Raw genomic sequence first — 22563 nt, 5'->3', positions numbered from 1 at the left:
TTTTCACTTTTGTACTTTTTCACTTTTTGAGCCAATGTTTGAGCAAGTTTTTCTTTAAACAATGCAAAAAGTGACTTAATCCACTTTCATAATCATGGGCACATATCGCTGGCTGAGAACTATAATGTTCTATGTCTGCAGGGATTTCCATAAGACATAGAACAGCCCTGTTCCTTTGGGAGGTGGCAAAGTACTACTAGCGATTTTCAATGGAACGAACTTTCAACAAATTCAATACAAATCGTATCTACTCGGAAAGAAGAGCATGAGCAGATGATATTACTAGATTAACCAAAACATCTACTAGTAGTAAACTACCACCTCCAATTTAACAGGGCTAACATTATAGTTCTCAGCCAGCGATATATGATTGCTTTTTTACGCAAACAAAAAATGTATATAAAAAAGTTCAATACTTTTATCATACACTGTAAAATTCAAACCATACCCTTATTCACCATTTTTAATTTATCTTCCAACACATAGATGGCGCCACTTTATAATTCAGTTTTTGTGTTGAGTTTGCTCAGTATGGTGTGGTGAAATTTATATGAAAATCCCAAACGTCAATTTATTTTTGGTTTTTTTTACCATTTTTTTTTTTTACATATAAATTCTTTTTTTCTCAAAAAAGCCGCGCGTTAAAAAATGTCCAAATAGTTTTGCATTATCGCATTAATTTATAATGTATTTATTGAATATTTTATGAAGAGTAAAAAAGATTGAATTGAATAGTCTCCATTTAAAGGAGTCAGAATAAGTTGACTGTTTTTTCTAATCGATTTGTATTAAAAAAAATGTTTGGCACACTAAACAATTACTTGTCCGGTGTTCAACGAGCATGGTCTGTCCAGGATGGCGACACAGTTGCCGGATTTGTCTCTCTCAAAGACAAACACATTATGAATAGAAATCTATATCTCTTGGAACCGGAAAACTATGTCGAGCGACAATTGGATCCACCAATCGATGAAGTTGTTGTAGCTCATTTAAAAGTTCTCTATTATCTTAATTCTGAAAGTAAGAAAACTCATTTGAATGCAAAATTAAAGACAATTTAATTTTATGTAAAAGAATTATTTCATTTTTACTAAAAAAAGGTCGTGACTATATGGAAGCATACAAAAACCAAGTTCAATGCATTCAGAGTGTTGTCAAGATGTTGCAACAATTAAAAGAGGAGAACTGGTGTCTGCCAATCATGTACACCACTTGTCTGGATCTGAGAGTCTTGGCACAACGATGTGAATTGAATTGCAAAGTCTCACAACCTGGCGAGATATTGGAAAAGGCTGCCGAAAGCTTAATGAGTTGCTTTCGTGTTTGTGCTGCCGATAATAGGTATGACAGATTGATTCAAAAATGAATTATTTTTTTTTATGTTCAAAGTTATAGGTATCGAAAAAATTGTTGGAAATGATGAAAAAAAAATTGTAAAAGTTACCGATATTTTTTGACGCTGAATCTTATAGAACCAAAACCAAGACTTCTCTAAACTTTTGCATACAAAACACTTTATAATTTGATCTTAGGAATAGGCATAGCAAGTTTCGGGGATGGCTTTTTCAGAAAAAGAATTCATATTCCATATCTACAATTGATCCCTTTTCAAGCCATATATTTTCATTTTAATCGATGCTGTTTTTTTGGGGTATTCTCCTTTGTCAAAAAATCAGTCTAGCCGTTCATTTGTTAAAAATGGTATAACAAATCGCAACCGAAAAATGCAAAACCGCAACGAAAATCCTTTGGTCGTAAGTAAATTGATGAGCATTATGTTTAAACGACTTCAACTTCCGATCCGTTTTGCTTTCGCCATTCCCATTATAAGTCAAAAGGTCAATCGTTGAAGTATGTCGCATGATCAGTGTTCATGGGTCGGAAGATCATTTGCATTATTTGTTCTTGCGTCTGATTAAAAAAAACTAATGAATTCTACTAGTTTTTGTGGGCTATAGGTCTTTTCTTCAGTTAGTTCTTATTTCGACAATCAGTCAACGTTTCGGGTATGGATATACCCTTCTTCAGGACTCTATTTAATTAATATAAATAAAAAGTCTTAAATATATAAAACAAAACTAAAATATCTATACTTACAATATTAAAAACTTTTTAATCTCTTAAGGTTTGTCAAAAACTGCTTAGCTTTTTAATATCAAATGATATTTTAAAATTCAATAATAGAAACGTCGACTGATTGAAATAAGAACTAACTCAAGAAAAGACCTATGGCCTACAAAAACTAGTAGAACTAATTTTACTAAAAAGGTCACGCAAGAAGAAATATTTAAAACTAAAAATGTCATCTATCACAAGGTTTTTCACTGAAGATTGCAACCCATGCAACAAAATACATGGCCAACAGACAATTCATAAAATATTTGATTTTTTTTTTCAATCATATTTTACTATCGCAAAATTGGAAAATCAAAAACCTGCTCATTAATTTCCTCTAACGGCTCGCGTACACCAAATCCGTCATCGGCCGAAGTATGCTCGGGCGTTCACCGTCAATTGACGTACGGCTCGCGTACACCAAATCCGTCATCGGCCGAATTATAGTCGGGCGTTGTCGGTCGAACTCGGCCGATAGAACCAAGCACATAGAAAGAAAAGAGAGTGCGTACACCACTGAAAGTGACATCGTCCGTTGACGTACGTTGACGCCCGATAATAACCGATCAACCGGCATAATCCGAACTTGTTTGGATTTTTCGTCCGTTGTCGGGTTGATTTATACATAGATATTGCTAAAAGCCTTTTCTTTGCAAAAATTGGCGGTATGAATTTTCAAAAATATAAATTTCTTCAAAATATTCCATTGAAAACAATTATTATATGCACTTCAAGTTTCACAAAGTCAGAATACAGACCGGCAGCGACGTCCTAGACCGGAAGCAGTGTATGCAGACGATCGTCCGAGAAAGTAGTCCGAGTAGTTCCGACCCGATGTCGGCCGATAATTCGGTTTTAGTGTACGCGAACGGGTACGATGACACCCGTAATAACCGATCAACCGGCATAATACAAACTGGTTTGGATTTTTCGTCAGTTGTCGGGTTGATTTATACGTTTAAAGTTCACGGAAAAAAATATGGATAACGAAAAATGAATTAATAGTATTCACAACAGGACACCTCTCTGGGACAAATTTTCAAAAAATTACAACAATAGAGATATTGCTAAAAGACTTTTCTTTGCATAAATTTGGCGGTATGAACTTTCAAAAATATAAATTTCTTCAAAATATTCGATTAAAAACAATTATTATATGCACTTCAAGTTTCACAAAGTCAGACTGCAGACCGGCAGCGCCGTACTAGATCGGAAGCAGTGTATGCAGACGATCGTCCTAGAAAGTCGTCTGAGTAGTTCCGACCCGATGTCGGCCGAAAATTCGGTTTTAGTGTACGCGAACGGTAAGGCGGGACAACGTTCGCCGGGTCAGCTAGTCTTTTATAAAATTGAACACTCTAAAAAAATGCACTTATTTTTTTTTTGAACCGACTCGAAAAATTATTAAAAACAATTTTTAGTCGAAAAAAAACATAATTCGAATTCGTTTACGATAGTATTAGGAGTTTGAAAGTTATGACGAATTTCTTTAAAAAACAAAATCGATTTCAAAGTAATGCATTCGTAAAAAAAAAGTTGAGATAGCAATCAGACATGACATTACGCCCATTACGGTGATAGAGAATGAGTACGTTCAAACAGCTAACTTAAACCTATCGGATAGCTTTTTGCTATGGTTAACAATTTTAAAAATTAGCAAAGAAACGAACCACTTTCTGTCAAAAAATAATCTTGACGTTCGTGTAAAAATTGTAATCAAACGACACACACAAAATCGCAAAAAGAATTCGCTCTGTTTTAATGTTCCTTTTAAATACCAAATGTTCATTCTTTTTAAGCGATTCCAAAAATTTAAAGGAATTCGACATTATAGTACAAAAAATCAAAAAAATTGGTAAAATTTTTTGAAAACCTAATAATTTTTTTTCAAAAATAAGGTTTATCAAAAAAAAACCATAAATATTGTTAAATTCTATACAAGAAAATTAATTAGTCCAGCCTTTTTGATGGACCATTAAAAAGTTATAAAATTCTGAAAAACACAATCTTTGCCATGTAAATCATATCGCTCATTTACTTGAACCCTGTCATAACTTAAAAGAAACTGGGTTTTCAGAAAACGAGTTTTGAATTTAGTATCGATGTATTTTTGTATGTAAAAAGTTAGTTTCAAAAACAAAACTAGTGCTCCTTATCCGTCAGTTTTTAAAGTTAAGAAATGACTTTATGCAGGAGTAAAGATTGCTTTATTCCAATAACTTCTACTTAATAACTCAAAACTCGTATTTTTTGAGTTATAATTATGACGGTATTAAAGTAAATGAGCGATATGGGAAATTGAAATTTGCAATGCGGCAGTACTTAATATTAATATTAACGGCTTTTTTCATCATTTACAACTATATTTTTAATACATGTAACTTTGAACAAAAAAATTAAATTTTTTTTAATCAGTGTAATGACAGTCTTTCAATATGAATCTGTCCTTTATTCTCATAACACAAACTTTTCAGATCTTCCGATGAAGACACTAAGCGCTTAGGAATGCTTAATCTTGTCAACCAACTATTCAAAGTCTACTTTCGAATAAACAAGCTTCACCTGTGCAAACCGCTCATCCGTGCCATTGACAGTTCTGCCTTCAAGGACTCATTTCCCCTCGCAGAACAAATCACCTACAAGTATTTTGTCGGTCGCAAAGCTATGTTCGATTCGGATTGCAAGAGTGCCGATGAGTTCCTCAGCTTTGCATTTCAGAAATGTCCACGAAAATTCTACAAAAACAAACGACTGATTCTCATTTACCTAGCTCCTGTGAAGATGCTTCTTGGTTATATGCCTAAAAATCAAGTTCTTGAAAAGTACGATGTAATGCAATTCCATGAATTGTCCAATGCTATCAAAGAGGGAAATGTTCGGAAATTTGATGAAGCTATTCAAAAACATGAATCGTTCTTTATTAAATGTGGAATCTATTTGCTAGTGGAGAAGTTGAAATTTATGGTTTATCGGAATCTTTTTAAGAAAGTCTATCTCATCAAAGGCACACATCAATTGGATTTGGAGAGTTTTCGTTCAGCGTTGACATTTGTTGGAGAGAATGATATGTCGATGGATGAGACACATTGTATTGTGGCGAATTTAATATTTGAAGGCAAAATCAAAGGTTATATATCACATAGTCATAATAAATTGGTTGTGTCTAAGCAGAATCCATTTCCAGCGCTCAATACTGTTTCATAGTAAATGGAGATGTTGCATTTTAAATAAAAATTTTAAACCAAAACTAAATTGATTGCTTTTATTTTTGAATTGACTTTGAATTTTAAACAAATATGAAAATTATATTCATGTTCAATTTTACTACTAAACAAATATGTAAGTTCAACGTTTTCAGCAGCAAAAGGATAATATCTGTGATTTTACGGGATTTGAAATAATTTAGACGTTCCAATACAAGCAGATGAATATTCATATATTACCAGAGATGAGGAACAATCCAGAATTGTAGTTTTTGGAACTATAAGGCTGGCATTAGAGGTGAAATCCATAATTGGTTTGCTTCCTATTCAAGCAAAAGGACGCAAAAAGTTAAACTTGGAAACGTTTTAAGCGAGGTCATGAATATTAGTATTGGTGTTCCACAAGGTTCTATCTTAGGCCTGGTTTTGTTTTTAATATTTTGTATGAGAATTCCATATTCAAGCAATATTTTAGTAGTAAATTAACGGCGTATGCTGAAGACCTGGCTTTTTGTTACAAAAGCTGTAACTTATTTAAGTTTTGAATCTTTAGTTGCAAAGTTTTAGGCAGTTGTTTTCAGAACATGAAAAATTAATTATCGAAAAACAAAATTTTAAAGCTATGCGATATATATTTTTCTTTCTGCATAATGTAATAGTGAAAATTACTTCGAAAATGTTGTCTCTTCATCTACTTAAACCATAAATTGTTTTAATAAAACCAGGTGACCTAACAGCCTAGGAGACAGATGCCGAAAAGAGGTAGAAAGGAAAGCAAGATACACAAAAAAAAAAAAACAATTTATAGTTCGAAATCAAGAATCGTCATAGCAATTTCAAAAGATGCTTTTTTGAAAAAAAAAAATGTTATGGTTGTTTTCTATGACTGATGCCCTTTTAAGCCATAAAGGTCCCATTTTTATCGGTGCTGGGTTTTTTTTATCCATATATGTACATATATTTGGTCATTCTCCTTAACATATTAAAAAGCTTTAAAAAATCTAAATTATTGTCAGAAACCTTTTCCTTTGAATTACTTAACTAAAGATGGTGTGAAAATTTTAGTTTTTCTTATCGACTTTGAAGACACCGTTTCAATAAAAACGCGTTCAAAGTTAAGAACAAATACGGTAATTTTTCCGAAATTACTGGCCGGACCAATTTGAAATTTTCGGACTGTACCTATTTTTAAATATATGTACATTTAAAAATAAATAGATTTTTTCAAGACTAAAAGTTGATAAAATATTTTTAACCTATAAAAAAATTATATTATATTAATTTATATAATTTATAGTTTTTAAATATGGGACACTTTTTTAAATTTTTCAGCGATTACGAATTTTTAAAAAAATACACATACTCGTATAAAAATAACCAATCACTTCAAAGTAAAATAAGATATTTTCTAATTTCTACTTTTAGATATACAAGAATTCTATGAATTAACTCTATTGGACGACTCGAAGACAGTTCAACAAAAGACCGCAGAAACATTACAAATAGCTAGTAAATGGGAACAAGAAGGTCACTCAATTAAATTGTCAGACGTAAGTATTAAAATAAAGAAAAACAATTTAAATCTAAATGGATATTTGAATGTTTTAATAAGTATATAAATATTTGTTTTAAATATTTTTTGTTTAATTTGCAATAGGAGAAGTGAACTTCTTAAAATCATGCTTCTTGGTATAAAAAAAACACTTGCAACACGATTTTTTTAACAAAACTTTATCTAAATATATATACAGCATGCCCTTAGAAGGCTGTTCTCTTATGAATGAATGATCTCTGCTCGTTAATTTTCAAGTAGGCACAATTAAAACATTCGCCATCGATAAGAAACATATATAACACTTTATTTACATGCATATTATTAAACTTTAACTTAAAATCAAGCGCATGTATAATCATCACAATCATCGTATAAATATTGTTTCTTAAAAAAAATAATATTGATTAAGTAATTTTTACGGATGCAAGAAATAAGTATGAAAGCGTGCGTACGTTTATCTGATAGCAATGCAAATCTACTCAACAAGTCTTATCAATATGAGGTTATATTACAACACCCTGTAATGTGTTTATTAAAACTGAAAAACTACGGGGTTAAAGGTTTGGTTAGTTGCGAAATGTCTGTTCTTGATTCAACAATTTTAAAAACGACCAAAATTTGAATTTCGCAAGTTGGTTATTATTTTTAGCCAGTTGGCATGTTTTATTTGAAAAATGTATTGTTTTGTTCTCTTTGGCCAACATCAGCAAAACTTATCAATTTTACTCTCCACTGATTAAAATAAAATATTGATTCAATATTATAAATATTGTGATATCGTAAAAGTGACTTCAAATTTCCCAATTCTTGAATTTTCAAATTATTTAGTTTTATGTGCACTGTGGCGTATGCGTACTTTTTTTCGAAGATTGTTGTACTGCATAGAAACGCTTGTAGCGATCATAATAGGTCTGTTTGGGTTCTTTTTGGTCAAAAATATGAAACCTGTCAAAGGAGATGGGGCAAAATTATATGGGACCTGGGCCATGAGCGTACATTAATGAGACTAGTCTCAAAATGAAGCTTGAGGTTAGTATATTCAATCTATGAATTTTTTTTTCAAATCGTAAGTCAGGGTCTTGAGATGCAAGGCTCCAAAGTTCGTTCTAATAACCCTTACTTGTCCCTTTTACATGCAAATATCATGAGAGCTACAAGAGGTATATTGATGTCAAATGAAAGGTTTTTAAGTACTATGTAGTTAAAGACTAACCTTTTAATCAATATAAAATACATATTACACAAAACGAAAAAAAAAAATCGATTCATGTTCGAAATTAATGGCATTTATTTTCAAATTAAATATGCTTGCAATCGACACGTACGCATGTGTAGTTATAAAACTGTTTTAATTTTGTAGAATGCGATTAGAACCGGTTTAGAAGCTTGTTTATCTGACCAAATTATGTCATGTTGGGAAAACCAATCGGTTAATACACATTTCAAAAAACTTTGTAGATCACTTATAGAAAAGGAACGAATAAGATGTTGTTGTTGTAAAGAACAATTTTATTAGAACATTGGTTTATTGTATTTAATAACATTTTAATTAATTTCAAAGAACTTATCAGTTTATTATAGTTTCAAAAAGCTCCAAGAATTATATTTTAAACTAAAACTGCGACAAGAGTAGTAGACGCCCCATCTCCTTTTAAGTAGTAGGGGTGAAAGAAAAATTATGTAAAAGTACCCAAAGGATTTAGGACAAAATTTTCTGCTACTTTTAACATACAAAATAAAATGCACGACTGGGGTCGCACGTACTTGCTCTTGTGGTAAAAGTAACTCTTGTGTTAAAGCTTTTAACTGAACAAAATTAAGAAAAATTTAAAATTTGATATTTCTAAGGAATTTCATAAGTTAGTGTAAAAAAAAAATAAAATCTGTTTCTATAATTAATTAAACATCGTTTTAAATTATCTTTTACACAAAACCAAGTATGCCATTTGGATTCTTGTATAAAAAGTAATTTTTAGAAAAAAATTTCGAAAATCGTTAGAGCCGTTTTTTAAAAAATAATTTTTTATATATAAAAATTTCCTAGCATTATTCAACACATAAAAACAAAATTTCTATAAAAGTTGCCCGTTTTCAAAAAATCGATTTTTCAAAAAAAAAATTTGAAATATTTTTAAAAATCCAGAAATATGTATTTTGGAAAATTTTAAAAATTTTTATATAATGATTGTTTAGAAGTTTTTAAATAAAAAAATTGGTCGAAACTAGCTTTGTCGTTTACGAGAAATTCATAAATAAAAAAACCGTTAATTTCCAAAGGAAGCTTTTATGTTTTAATCAAAATCGTTAAAGGGGTTTTCGAAAAAAATGGCTTTTCTGTTTCCGTTATATGACAGCTACAGTTTGTTTTGGTCCTAAAAAAAAAAATTCAATTTGTCTTCTAGGGAATCACTCAAAACTGTTAACTACCAAGTTTGAAAAAAAATCGCTCAATTATGTAGTTTAGGCTGTAGCTCGACAGAATTGCCGGACTCACTTTTTTGGCATTTCTCCATCATCGTAATGTCATGTAAAATTGTTATCTCGAGTTCGATTTTTTTAAGAATCCTTAACTTGATAGAGTACATAACCTATATCGCAAGTAAAAATGTAAACCTATTGAAAAAACAAAATAATTAATTATTTTTTATAGCCAGTTTTAAGGTTTTATGTCGAAAATTTATTGTTTTATGCTCTTTGATCAACATCAGCTAAACTGATTAATTTTACTCACCACAGATTAAAATAAAATATTGATTCAATATTATAAATATTGTGAATTTTATGTGCACTGTGGCGTATGCGTACTTTTTTTTTGAAGATTTTTGTATTGCTTAGTAAATCCGCATACAAACTGGGTAAACTGTCGATCACTTCCATATAGACCGAGAGCCGGGAGCAGATTTCTTGCGTGAGAAGTAACCGATTCATATGAATGTCAGAGGTAGCGTGGGTCATGGTGATGACGAATACCTTAGTCTGCCTGCATTTATTTGGGCCGTTGTCAAGAAAAAGCGCATCAAAAGTACCATTTTTCTGAAAATCGATTTAGTGAGGGTAACCACTTAAAATTTATTGATAACCAACGCCACATACTCACTGATAACAAATATACCAATGGCAGACATTTTAAGTGTGGCCAAAGCCCCGGCAGACTGTCCCGAAAATGCGTTTTTTTTTGCGTTTTTAGACTTTGGGGTAACCACCTAAAATTAATCGCATCCTGTAGCGGTGGACTCCCTGATAACAAAAATACCCATGGCAGACATTTTGAGTGTGGCCAAACCCTCGGCAGACGGTTTTGAAAATGCAGTTTTTCTGAAAATTGATTTATTTAGGGTAACCACTTGAAATTAGTCGCAGCCTGTAGCGGTGGTCTTCCTGATAACAAAAATACCCATGGCAGACATTTTGAGTGTGGCCAAACCCTCGGCAGACGGTTTTGAAAATGCAGTTTTTCTGAAAATTGATTTATTTAGGGTAACCACTTAAAACTAGTCGCATCCTGTAGCGGTGGACTCCCTGATGACAAAAATACCCATGGCAGACATTTTGAGTGTGGCCAAACCCCCGGCAGACGCTCCCGAAAATGCAGTTTTTCTGAAAATTTATTTATTTTACTTTTTCACATAACTCGCGTATTATTGGACCTAGCAGAAACAATTGTATAGCAATCTTAAAGATAATTGAATTTCCTACAGAATATGTTAAATACGTTTTTTCGATTAAACCTTCGGTTTAAGAGTTAGGGTGGTTTTTTTGAAGCAAGTCAAAGGGTGATTTTCTTATTTTCGTCATATCTCTTTTATTTGAGCTTTTTTAAAAATTAATTTGAAGTAAAAGTTGTAGATCTTTTTATTAACTTCATTTATTACATTAACGGTTTTTCGATTTGACAGACCGTTTTCGATCTGTAGGAAAAAAACTTCAAAAAGTTTGCAATTTTTGAAGTTATACTTCTTATGGGAGGGTGGGTATGAAAATTTACTTTTTGACAAGAATGTCAAAGGGATTATGACGCGATCACCCTGGGTAGCAGGGCTGTCGTTTCACCTTTAGAGTACGCAGTACTTTAGTATTTAAAAATGCAGTACGCCACAGTACGGCAAACATAAAACATACAACACGTAGCAAGTTACATGTTTCATGTGGCAAGTTGTATGTGGCAAGTTGTATGTGGCAAGTTGTATGTGGCAAGTTGCATGTGGCAAGTTGCATGTGGCAAGTTGCCAGGGTTGCAAAAAGCTAACATTTCAGCTCAGCTCACAGCTCAGCTCAAATTTGAGCTAGGTACCATAGCTTAGCTCATTTGAGCTGAGCTGAAAGTGAGCTGAGCTGAAAGTGAGCGCCCCAACTTCCAACGCCTATATCTCGGAATTTTGAAAAAAATGAAAAAAATTTTTTTGATGCCAAAAGGTAGCGGGGACTCTAACCTACATTTGGGTACAACTTCCATCCCTGTAGGTACACGCGTTCTCAAACCAGGAGAACTTAAAGGTAAAAAAAAAGTTAAGCCCGATTCTGAAAAAATAGGCATGATGTGGCGGTTTAACATGCAAGGCGATTTTTTAAAAATCTGACAATGTGCAAAGCGAAGGCCCATGACACAAGCTATCATTTGGCATCACTCCCAAAAATTGCTCTCAAGCGGCTTAGCTTCCAGGAGCGTTCAAAGATTCGGGGATTTTTCGAAAAAAAAATTTACCCAAACTTTCAAACACGATTTTCTCGGAATTTTGAAAAAAATCGAAAAACCGGATTATACCACTTTCGGGTAGCTGAGAATATAAGCTTTCATATGGCACCACTCCCCTGTCTCTAGATCAAAGCCTTCCAACGCCTATATCTCGGAATTTTGAAAAAAATGAAAAAAAAATTTTTGATGCCAAAAGGTAGCGGGGACTCTAACCTACATTTGGGTACAACTTCCATCCCTGTAGGTACACGCGTTCTCAAACCAGGAGAACTTAAAGGTAAAAAAAAAAGTTAAGCCCGATTCTGAAAAAAAAAAGGCATGATGTGGCGGTTTAACATGGAAGGCGATTTTTTAAAAATCTGATAATGTGCAAAGCGTAGGCCCATGACACAAGCTATCATTTGGCACCACTCCCAAAAATTGCTCTCAAGCGGTTTAGCTTCCAGGAGCGTTCAAAGATTCGGGGATTTTTCGAAAAAAAAATTTACCCCAACTTTCAAACGCGATTTTCTCGGAATTTTGAAAAAAGTCGTAATACCGGATTGTACCTGATTTTTTTTATGATTAAAAAAGAAATATTTTACTAAAAAAATAGAAATATATTTACTATTAACCCTAGAAAGATAATCTACGTCTGTAAGACGTATGGCGTGTAAAGAACTGTTTTATCTAATTCAATTCAAATTTCTGGGTTTTTGTTAAATTGATTTGATTTATTATATCACTTCTTTAAAATAATCTAAGTAATGAGTTAAATAAATATGACAAAAAGTGTTAACATAAGACCAAAAATCTTTTTTAGAATCATACGTCTCTGAGACGTATATTATGATTATCTTTCTAGGGTTAAGAAAACCAAGAGAAAGATCACGAAAATTTATCTGTTTTATTTATAAAAATATCCATGTGTTAAAATAATTCCATTAATAACTAGAACCAAACATCTTGAGCTATGGTGTTTTATAAAAGTTTAAAATATCTTCATATTTCATTATACTTTCCAAATAAAAATCAATGTATCCTCTCACCCATCACAGCTCAGCTCAGCTCACTTTACTTTAGCTCACCCAACAGCTCAGCTCAACCATCAGCTCAGCTGACTTTCAGCTCAGCTCAAATGAGCTTAGCTATGGTACATAGCTCAAAAGTCAGCTAGCTCAAAATTTGAGTTGAGCTGTGAGCTGAGCTCAGCTCACTTTTGAGCTTTGTAGCAACCCTGCAAGTTCCATATTGCTACTACTAGTGCTGAAGCACACACAATTATCATAAAATAACCATATCGCACATTTTATGCTCAATTCATTTAGTTTCGTTAAGCGTATACCGTACGTTCTGAACCGCACAACATGTGTAAATTTCACAGAATAAATTGAAAACTACATGGACCCAAGGAGGATGAAAGAATTAATTTATTGTTCACTTGATAAAAATGTAAAAAAACGAATTGTGGATTAATTAATTTAATAATAGAAGTTAAAAATATCAAATGAAATTCATGGTGCCGTGAAATAACGCCGAGCGAAATAACGCCGAATTCCAAAATTCGGCGTTATTTCACTTTACAAAAGCGAAATAACGCCGAATTTCAACATTCGGCCTTATTTCGCAAAGATAAAGTGAAATTACGCCGATTCGGCGTTACTTCACTTTTTCCTGCTAAGTGGAGCTTAGGAAAAATTTCTATGTTACCACCTGCAGTCAGTTTGGTATTGAAATGCCATATTTTTGGCACAGGACATAAGGCCCATGGAATAAAAGCCACTATTTATTTGTGGGGCTTACGTCCCGCTTAAGTGAGACATAAGTTCCAAATTAAATGTGGGGCTTATGTCAAACTCAGGTTGGACAAAAGACCCACAAATAAAGGATGGGCGTTATGTCTCACTAACAAAGAATTTACAAATTATAAAATTATCTCCCAACTGGATAACTGTATTTGGGATAGTTACATAATTCGATTTTGCACTTATGTGTCACCTTATTGGCAAATAAGCCGATTCAATAGTGTATCCAATCAAGGGGATTGCAGCAGAGCAGCATGCTCCCAGCCTCCAAACCTATTTCACTGTTTATAAACCTAAGTCCTGGGTTTTATTGTTTTATTTATGTGCATACCAAACAAAACAGAGATATGTTTGTGTTATAACTTGGCAAACGCGAAGCGAAAAATAAATTCTTACATAAGAATCTATTTAATTTTTGGAACCCGAACGCGAAGCGGAAAAAAATTTTGCCCACGGGAGAATCAATTTTGAGGTGTGAAAATAAAAATTCGCGCGAATTTTTATTTTCACACCTCAAAATTGATTCTCCCGTGGGCAAAATTTTTTTCCGCTTCGCGTTCGGGTTCCAAAAATTAAATAGATTCTTATGTAAGACTTTATTTTTCGCTTTGCTTTCCACCAACTAAAACAGTTGGAATCTATTTGTTTCTTATCATTATCTTATTCAAAGTTTCTTTTGCATTTAAAGAATCTGGAACAAAACGCGAATAAAATATAACAAAAGTTATAATTGTTCATTATTGTTTTATATTTCGAAAAGTGTGGGGCTTATGTCCCACTTGAATGCAAAATATATGGAGCTTATGTCCCACTCAAGTGGGATATAATTTTTAAGTGGGTTGACACCCACTCAAGTTGAACATAACTCCAATAAAAAAAAAAGTGGGTGCTATATCCCTGGGCCTTTTGTCCCTGCGCCATGTTTTTGTACATTCTTAAGACTAATCTGTTAGTGAATAAATAAGAGGCACATAAGACAAAAAACTTTTTTGGAACCTATACCTCGATTGGATGGACATAAGTCCCGAATTGGTATTGGGGCCATTCTGCCTTAATAAATTAGGGCCTTATATGCCTTTGAAAATAAAAAAGGTTAGCAATTTAATATACGGGTTAACTTAGGTCCACTTCTATGCTCACTTTTCTAGCATTCGGCCTTATTTCTCACTTGGGACTCGGCGTTATTTCACTTTGACAAAGCGCAATAAGGCCGAATGTTGAAATTCGGCGTTATTTCGCTTTTGTAAAGTGAAATAACGCCGAATTTTGGAATTCGGCGTTATTTCGCTCGGCGTTATTTCACGGCACCGAAATTCATTTACATATACCGAATGAGAAGTATAACTTCAGTCGCGTGTACATGTGTACACACACTCTTTTTTTATATAGGAAAAAGGTTCTACATAGTACAGGGTAATTTGCAATAAATGTAACAAAAAACCTAGGCGTGTAGGTTGCACTCAGGCAAGAAAAAAATTGTATAGTTTTAGGCGGGGAGGGGTAAAAAGATTACAATTTTTTATATAGGAAAAAGCTATATAAAAAAATGCAAACTTTTTGAAGTTTTTTTCCTACAGATCGAAAACGGTCTGTCAAATCGAAAAACCGTTAATGTAATAAATGAAGGTAATAAAAAGATCTACAACTTTTACTTCAAATTAATTTTTAAAAAAGCTCAAATAAAAGAGATATGACGAAAATAAGAAAATCACCCTTTGACTTGCTTCAAAAAAACCACCCTAACTCTTAAACCGAAGGTTTAATCGAAAAAACGTATTTAACATATTCTGTAGGAAATTCAATTATCTTTAAGATTGCTATACAATTGTTTCTGCTAGGTCCAATAATACGCGAGTTATGTGAAAAAGTAAAATAAATAAATTTTCAGAAAAACTGCATTTTCGGGAGCGTCTGCCGGGGGTTTGGCCACACTCAAAATGTCTGCCATGGGTATTTTTGTCATCAGGGAGTCCACCGCTACAGGATGCGACTAGTTTTAAGTGGTTACCCTAAATAAATCAATTTTCAGAAAAACTGCATTTTCAAAACCGTCTGCCGAGGGTTTGGCCACACTCAAAATGTCTGCCATGGGTATTTTTGTTATCAGGGAGACCACCGCTACAGGCTGCGACTAATTTCAAGTGGTTACCCTAAATAAATCAATTTTCAGAAAAACTGCATTTTCAAAACCGTCTGCCGAGGGTTTGGCCACACTCAAAATGTCTGCCATGGGTATTTTTGTTATCAGGGAGTCCACCGCTACAGGATGCGATTAATTTTAGGTGGTTACCCCAAAGTCTAAAAACGCCAAAAAAAACGCATTTTCGGGACAGTCTGCCGGGGCTTTGGCCACACTTAAAATGTCTGCCATTGGTATATTTGTTATCAGTGAGTATGTGGCGTTGGTTATCAATAAATTTTAAGTGGTTACCCTCACTAAATCGATTTTCAGAAAAATGGTACTTTTGATGCGCTTTTTCTCGACAACGGCCCAAATAAATGCAGGCAGACTAAGGTATTCGTCATCACCATGACCCACGCTACCTCTGACATTCATATGAATCGGTTACCTCTCACGCAAGAAATCTGCTCCTGGCTCTTAGACTAATATATACATTTATTTTGTTAGTCCTAGTTTTAAACTAGAAACACATAACTTAAATTATTGTTATTGGCCAACAGGGTCTGATTAAAAGTTGCTGCATGTGAACTCCTCTCAAATCATCTGTTAAGTTGATCAACGTAGAGCAGCCCTTCAAGCAAGAAAACGGAGTTCAGAAAAGACACTCCGACCGAGAAAAACGGGGTTGCACTCACACACTTGCAACTTTTTGTGTATGAACACAAAGTCGAAGGAGAAATCGTGGTGAAAAAACCAATACATATAAAATCGGCTCCGCGGTGATTATAATTTCCATACTAATTTGAGCCGCCTTCGGACCCGTTTCTGAGCCGAAGTCGGACTCAGCTCCGCCTGATGCGGAGCGGATTCGGACCGAGGTCGGACTTGTTTGCTTGAAGGGAGTGACGAGGTCAGTGTCAACAAGATAATGAGCAGAAACGCGGTTTTGACAAAGGACTAGAAAAATACACTTGATGTATCTCAATTGTAAATTGTTTTTGGAAATTTTGTTCAAAAAAACGTTTAATCTTTGTTATTAAAAAAAAATATATAAAAATCCAAAATCCTTCAAAGAAAGTTTAAAAAAGAGGCCAGAATTCAAGGACCTTCATTCTCATTTTTATCAATTCTTATAATTAAAAATGTTCCAATCAGCAATATATAACTATACCTAACAAGCCAATGAATATTTTGCTACCCTTTTTGCAATTTCTAACTAAGCCAAGGATATTTCATGCATTAAAAAAAAAAAAAGAAATCAACTTTATAATGCACACAACACATTCACATAACTAGAAATGTTTGCATATGTAAATGTAAATAAAATAATAGCTTCGACAACTATAATAGGTAGATAACTAGGTAGATATCTCTTCTTTCTCTATTATTCTCAAGAACTATCTATGTGTCCACATTTTTTTGTGTTAACATGTTGTGTGACACATACAAAAAAACAACACACATGTATGTTTTTTTTTTAAACTTTACACACACATCACGCGATATGTTTCAAACAAACCAACCGACCGAAATTGATGTTGACGAAAAGTCCTTGATATCGCATGTAGAATTTCTTTCATGGCATTCTTCCGGTGTCTTGCAAAAGAATACAAAAAAAAATGAAAACAACTTACATACTTTAAAATATCCTGTGTGTATTCCCACACAATCATATATTTAACATTATAGATATGTATGTATGTGCTTCATGAATATATATATTTTGAAAGTATAAACTTTAGCTTTAAAAAAAAAATTGCATCAAATCCGAGGACTCAAACGCTTTTAATGTAAATCGAAATCCTTAGCAGAGAAACATGATATCACAGGATTATGAGAATCTTATTACGTTAAAAGTTCAAACTATTGAAAAACAGGGACGGATTTAGATAAAAAAGAAGAACGCCCTTTAAGGACGTATTATCAAACGTATACTCTTTTTAAAATGAAAATTTTTATCTTACTATTAAAGCCTACTCTGGCGTCATACTGGGCGTCATACAAATACAGAACCAAAATTAAACCCAAAGAACAGTGTGCTTTCAATATTTAGTATCTTGTCAATAACTGATGATTGCACCCTTTCATTATAAAAATCTAGGTGACAACACTATGGAAATTCCTTAACAATATCGCCTATTACCACTTTAAATCTTTCCAATGATAGAAATGCAGATAAAGGCATTATAGATGATACTGTGACTTTTAAAAAGCTTAATAGAAACAAAGTTGTTAGTTGAGTCTCACACCCAAAGAGGACCGACGCGACGACAAAAAATTGCTGCCAACTGCGTTTTTATATATAAAAGTTTCCAAAACGGAACAACGACACGTTCAGATGTAGAATTTTTTTCATAAAAACCCCCTGTCATTAATTCCTATTACATTTACAATTAGGAGAAGACTAAAAGATAACTCTACGTCTTCAAAAAAAAAACATTGCTTGTTTCAAATTTTCATACCTTGCAATTGACAAAGTACATGTAACGAGAAAAAAACAAGTATTCTACTGCATTATATTTTCAACACGTGCTTTCTCACACCAACGACCAATAGATAAAATTGAATTAATTTACACTTAAAAATCGACTCGCTAATAAAGTATTCATTAGTAGGGACACGTCTTTTTCCGTCCTCTTTGATATTCGTCGCGTTCATTTAAATGTGATATTCTAGCCCTATTCCATTGGATGTGGTAGTCAACTAAAAGTAGATGTTTTGGTTAATCTAGTACTAACATCTAATCATGCTTTTCTTCCCGAGTAGATACGATTTGTATTGATTTCGTTGAAAGTGCAATCCATTGAAAATCTTTAGTAAACTCTAGCAGTAGCCACCTCCCAAAGGAACAGGGCTACTAATCATTACCAAATGACTGGGAGACCTAGTACTACTATCAAGAGGACATGATCTTCTACTCGAGTAGATAGAAAAGTATAGTTGTTGTACTAGATCTACTATCTACTCATGGTATCCTAAAAGGAACGCGGATATTAATTACATGCTATAGAACTTTGTTTTCAAGAACAGGGATGCCCTCTTCATATTTCTTTTACATAATTTCAGATTTAATTATGTTTTCAATACTAAATGAAAGAGCTTGTTCTTATTTCATCAAAACCCAAAAAATGCAATTTTGTGACTTTACCCCTTTGTGCCCTGTGCAAAAATTGATGTGGAAAGGTATCACGAGTACTTTACAAGCCTCAATTTATGAATGAACATCAAAGCAATCTTCATCTATTCGCTGAAGCCAGCAACTGTAGAACATAGTACTAGATTATCATTTTCATCTAGGTACCTATTCTATAAACTTTGCCAACTCCAATTAGATTATTGAAAATAACTTCCGAGTTAGCTAAAGACTTGTTGACTTGTTGTTCAAACCCGGGTTGAAGTTTGAAATCCTCAAGTGTTTGAACAATAATAATAGTTTAGAGTGAACTTCAAGAGTGTTTTAAGAGTTAAACCTTCCGAATCCAAGGAAACGGGTAAAAAAGTTTAACTCAGCATTTAAAGTTAGAAAACGAATTAAACAATGTTTATTCAATCCTGATATGTTCCGTACACATACAGTCCGCCCTTTAAGCTAGCTTAGCATTGATATAATAAATTATTTTAAAAAATCCAACCCTGTGAGGTGCGAGGATTGTGGGTGATAATGGGTGGTAGATTGAACGATAACCTAGTTTTCTTATGGGTGTCGTAGAACTTGTAAAAAAGAAAAAAAGAACTAAAAAGAAAACCGCTCACATTAAGCAGGCACAACAGGCTACAGCAAAATATCTATATAAAACAACGACCGACAATACATACGTCTGGTGTAGAAAAGTTCTCTATACAACACATTTTGGTATTGGTTTTAATTTTCTTTTTCCTTTCTCACTCAAAAACAAAATCACATATACATAAATATATTCGTTTTTCTTTGTATAAATGTACATTTCTATATTTTTATATATAAATATCGTTCGTATATGTGTATTTCTTGCTAATTGTTTGTTCGTTTCGTTCGTTCTTTTTAGCGAACAATTTTTTTTTTAAACATTATTTTTTCATGTAGCACGAGTTGTAGTAGAATAAAAAATTAAAAAAACAAAACAATGCTAAACGAAATCGAAAATGAAATGATAAATAAAAAAAAAAATAAAACCGCACACACATTACAAGGCTGACCCCATGATTTTCCTTTCTTTACAGTTAATTAAGATTTCTTCGAATATCAGCCGAAATTGTGAGATAAATTCGGCAAGGAACGAAGAACAACTTTTGGTAGGTACATCACATACATCCTTCGAAATCGCAATAGTTTTTGGAATTTTGTTCGTTTTCTTTTTTCTTTTCTTTGTTTTTCTACTCTTGTCATAAAATTTCATATAATGTATACCTCAATTTATATAATTTTGCTGCGGGTGATTTTGCTCTCTACAAAAGCAACAAGTTGATTTTTTTTTTCAACCTTTTTTTACCCTACACACATTCCTATGTGTACTCTTTTACTCTATTACTAAATCTGTTGAGAATAAGACAAATATTTAGAAAGAGAATCCTGCTATGAAAATAACAAGAACAAAGTCAAATTCCTTGTACTATTTCAAAACAAAAATATGTTTGGGGATTATTTTATAGGGGAAGATGGGCTAAAATTTACCATGAGGGTAAAAAGATAGTGCGATTAAGTAAACCTGTTGCACGATAAGATACTTCTTCGATTTTTCTTTAAATGTATCGCATGCTTCTTACTGACTGAAATTTTGCAGTTCCCTTTTGAATTTAAATTCGAATTTAAAACTTAAACATTCCGTTATTAGAAACCACACCCGAAATATATGTTATTTCCGTATACAATTTGTAAAGATTTCTCTTAATGTGTATTTGAAAATCACTATTATGGCACTCATGAGCAGGAACACGGCTATTTTTGTTCTTTGTAGCCGCTTTTCAGTGCAGGCGGTAGACTAATAATAGCCGTGTTCCTCTAAAGCGGAAATCTAGTATTCATTCCTATACTCGAGCAGATCATATTTTGATTTTAGTATACTAGCAGCCCAAGTCTCCCTAAAAGTCAAAACTTGTGAGAGTCACAAAATATCTCAAATTTGTAATCTCCTATAAAGCAGAGGTCGCAATTCACAACAACTTAATGAAGAAAATACTTTTTGTGACTCTCAAAGCAGAAACACAATCACGCTTTGCCAGACGCGTCATCGCGTTACGTTGAGAAATCTTCAAAGCGCTCTTCTGTCACTTTGACTTCGAACAGCTGATTGAAACAAAAAATCTGCTGTCAAATAAAAAAAACACAGTCACTCACAAAATTATTGGGCCAGGTCCTTATCTTGATTTAATTGTGGAAAAATGAAAAAGGATACTAATGTGTTTAAAAAATGCATAGAAATTTGTTTATTCTTTAATCGTATAGTTATAAAAACAAAACAAATAAAAATAAATTGTTTTTAACAATAAAACTCAGTCTACAACATCATTCAATTATTTTTGTTTTTAATACGTAAATTGTTTTGATTTAAAATATCTCGATGTCGTTTTTTTGTGCAAAATCTATATAGAGAAATTAAAAAACACACCTAGGTTTGCAATCATTTATTTTTTTTATTCACATTTGGCGCAATAATAATGTGGGTGACTGTAACTATGTCTGATAAATGTCAGAAAGCGAGCAAAAGTTCAGTCTGGTTGAACTTTTGCTCGCTTTCTTACGTTTCCTTACGTTTGTCAAAAAAAGCGTACGTTAGAAAAGCGTCATTGTGGGAGGTTATACAGATTTCGTATGGTTGAACTTTTGGCAGTTGTCAAAATCGACGGCAAAGCGTAATTGTGTTTCAGCTTTCATTCTCACAAGTTATGTTGTGACTGTGGGGGTTATAGATCTACTAATCACCTTAGCTGCTAGTTAATAGATAATTAGTCGGCATTTTCATTCGTAGGTTTTTTCAATGACGTTTTTTTGTTGTAATTATAAGACCAGAAAAAGGACAGTTTTCCAGTGAAATATCATCAAAACGACTTAGTTGACCTAGTACTACCATCTACGTTCTTCTGCCCATCAGTAGATGGAAATCACTGATCTCTTTAATAGCCGTGTTCATTTGGAGGTGGTAGATTAAACGAGTAGATAATAAGTAGATCGAGTAGAAATCTAGTACAACAACTACACATTCCTATATCCTCGAGTTGATGATCATGTGTTAATTGTAGTAGCTACTAGATCTTCTCATGACATGAGTAAACCCCCACCTCCAATAGAAGGGGCTATGATCTTCTCTTTGAGTTGATAGAACGTGTAGTTGGCAGTACTAGATTTCTGCTCAAAAGTACTCTACCATCTCCAAAAGAACAGGGCTAAAATGTATACTGGATAGTTAATTCATACAAAATACACTTCGCGTCACTTGAATAGAAACAACAATTTTTCTTTAGAAAATACCGATTGGCGCTTCAGTGAGGTAACTTAGTAGATTTTTGGTTTTGCATTTTCAAAGAGGAATTTTTAATAAACAATGTTGTAAAAACAAAAAACCCAAAACAGAAACCGTATGGCTACTAGTTGCGTTTTTTCGCATTACTTCACAAAAAAACAGTGTTTTTTTTGCGTCACTTGAATAGAAACAAGCTCTTAAATTAGATAAAAATGATGAAAAATCATGGACAACACTAATGTTAGTAAATCAGTCTTAAACTTTGACATTATTTGCACATTATAACCAATTATGGGCTACGAGCTACCATTAGGCATCACAGAAAATGCATAAATAGCAGCTAACATTGGAAATGCACTTGCACTATGCAAAATCGCGAAAGATATTGGAAAATTTGCCAAATTTGTATGAAAATATTTTTGAAATATCGTAAACTAGTGATTGAATAAAAAAATAAGACAGGTGAGACCCAACTCAAGAGCAGAGAAAAAAATAATTTAAAAACTAGCAGCAATTTCCTTCACTTTGCCGCTAAAATCGGTCAAAAACGTGGTGTTAGTGCGATGGTAATGTGTTGGTTTGTTCCATCATGGAAGTTATAAAAGGTGCACAACATTTAAAAAGCCTCAAAATGCAAAATAACAACATTTTAAG

At 33.1% G+C, this 22563-nt stretch overlaps 2 protein-coding genes across 15 annotated transcripts in view; both read left to right on the top strand.

Annotated features, from left to right (window-relative positions):
• LOC129911728 (disks large 1 tumor suppressor protein) overlaps positions 1-22563 on the top strand; it is a 146173-nt gene that overhangs the window by 34302 nt on the left and 89308 nt on the right. For 12 of the 13 annotated variants that reach the window (XM_055989615.1, XM_055989614.1, XM_055989604.1 and 9 more), the window contains 2 exons: positions 6744-6868; positions 19673-19744. In XM_055989615.1, coding sequence (XP_055845590.1) covers positions 6744-6868; positions 19673-19744 — 197 coding nt within the window. The remainder of the gene's footprint in view (positions 1-6743; positions 6869-19672; positions 19745-22563) is intronic. The other variant, XM_055989608.1, reaches the window with a different exon arrangement.
• Positions 591-5367, top strand: LOC129911730 (PCI domain-containing protein 2 homolog). Of its 2 annotated transcripts, none has more exons than XM_055989618.1 (3): positions 591-1020; positions 1101-1341; positions 4590-5367. In XM_055989618.1, exons 1-3 carry the CDS (start codon positions 798-800, stop codon positions 5317-5319), a joined length of 1194 nt encoding a protein of 397 aa, XP_055845593.1. In that variant the 5' UTR covers positions 591-797; the 3' UTR covers positions 5320-5367. The 2 variants fall into 2 exon arrangements, with proteins under 2 accessions (XP_055845593.1, XP_055845594.1); XM_055989619.1 differs by having other exon boundaries at positions 907-1020; positions 1075-1341.

Source organism: Episyrphus balteatus, chromosome 2, assembly GCF_945859705.1.
Source record: "Episyrphus balteatus chromosome 2, idEpiBalt1.1, whole genome shotgun sequence".
In the NCBI taxonomy this organism is placed as follows: Eukaryota; Metazoa; Arthropoda; class Insecta; order Diptera; family Syrphidae; genus Episyrphus; species Episyrphus balteatus.
The sequence above is the reverse complement of the archived record's forward strand: the minus strand, read 5'-3'. Positions and strand labels throughout refer to the sequence as shown.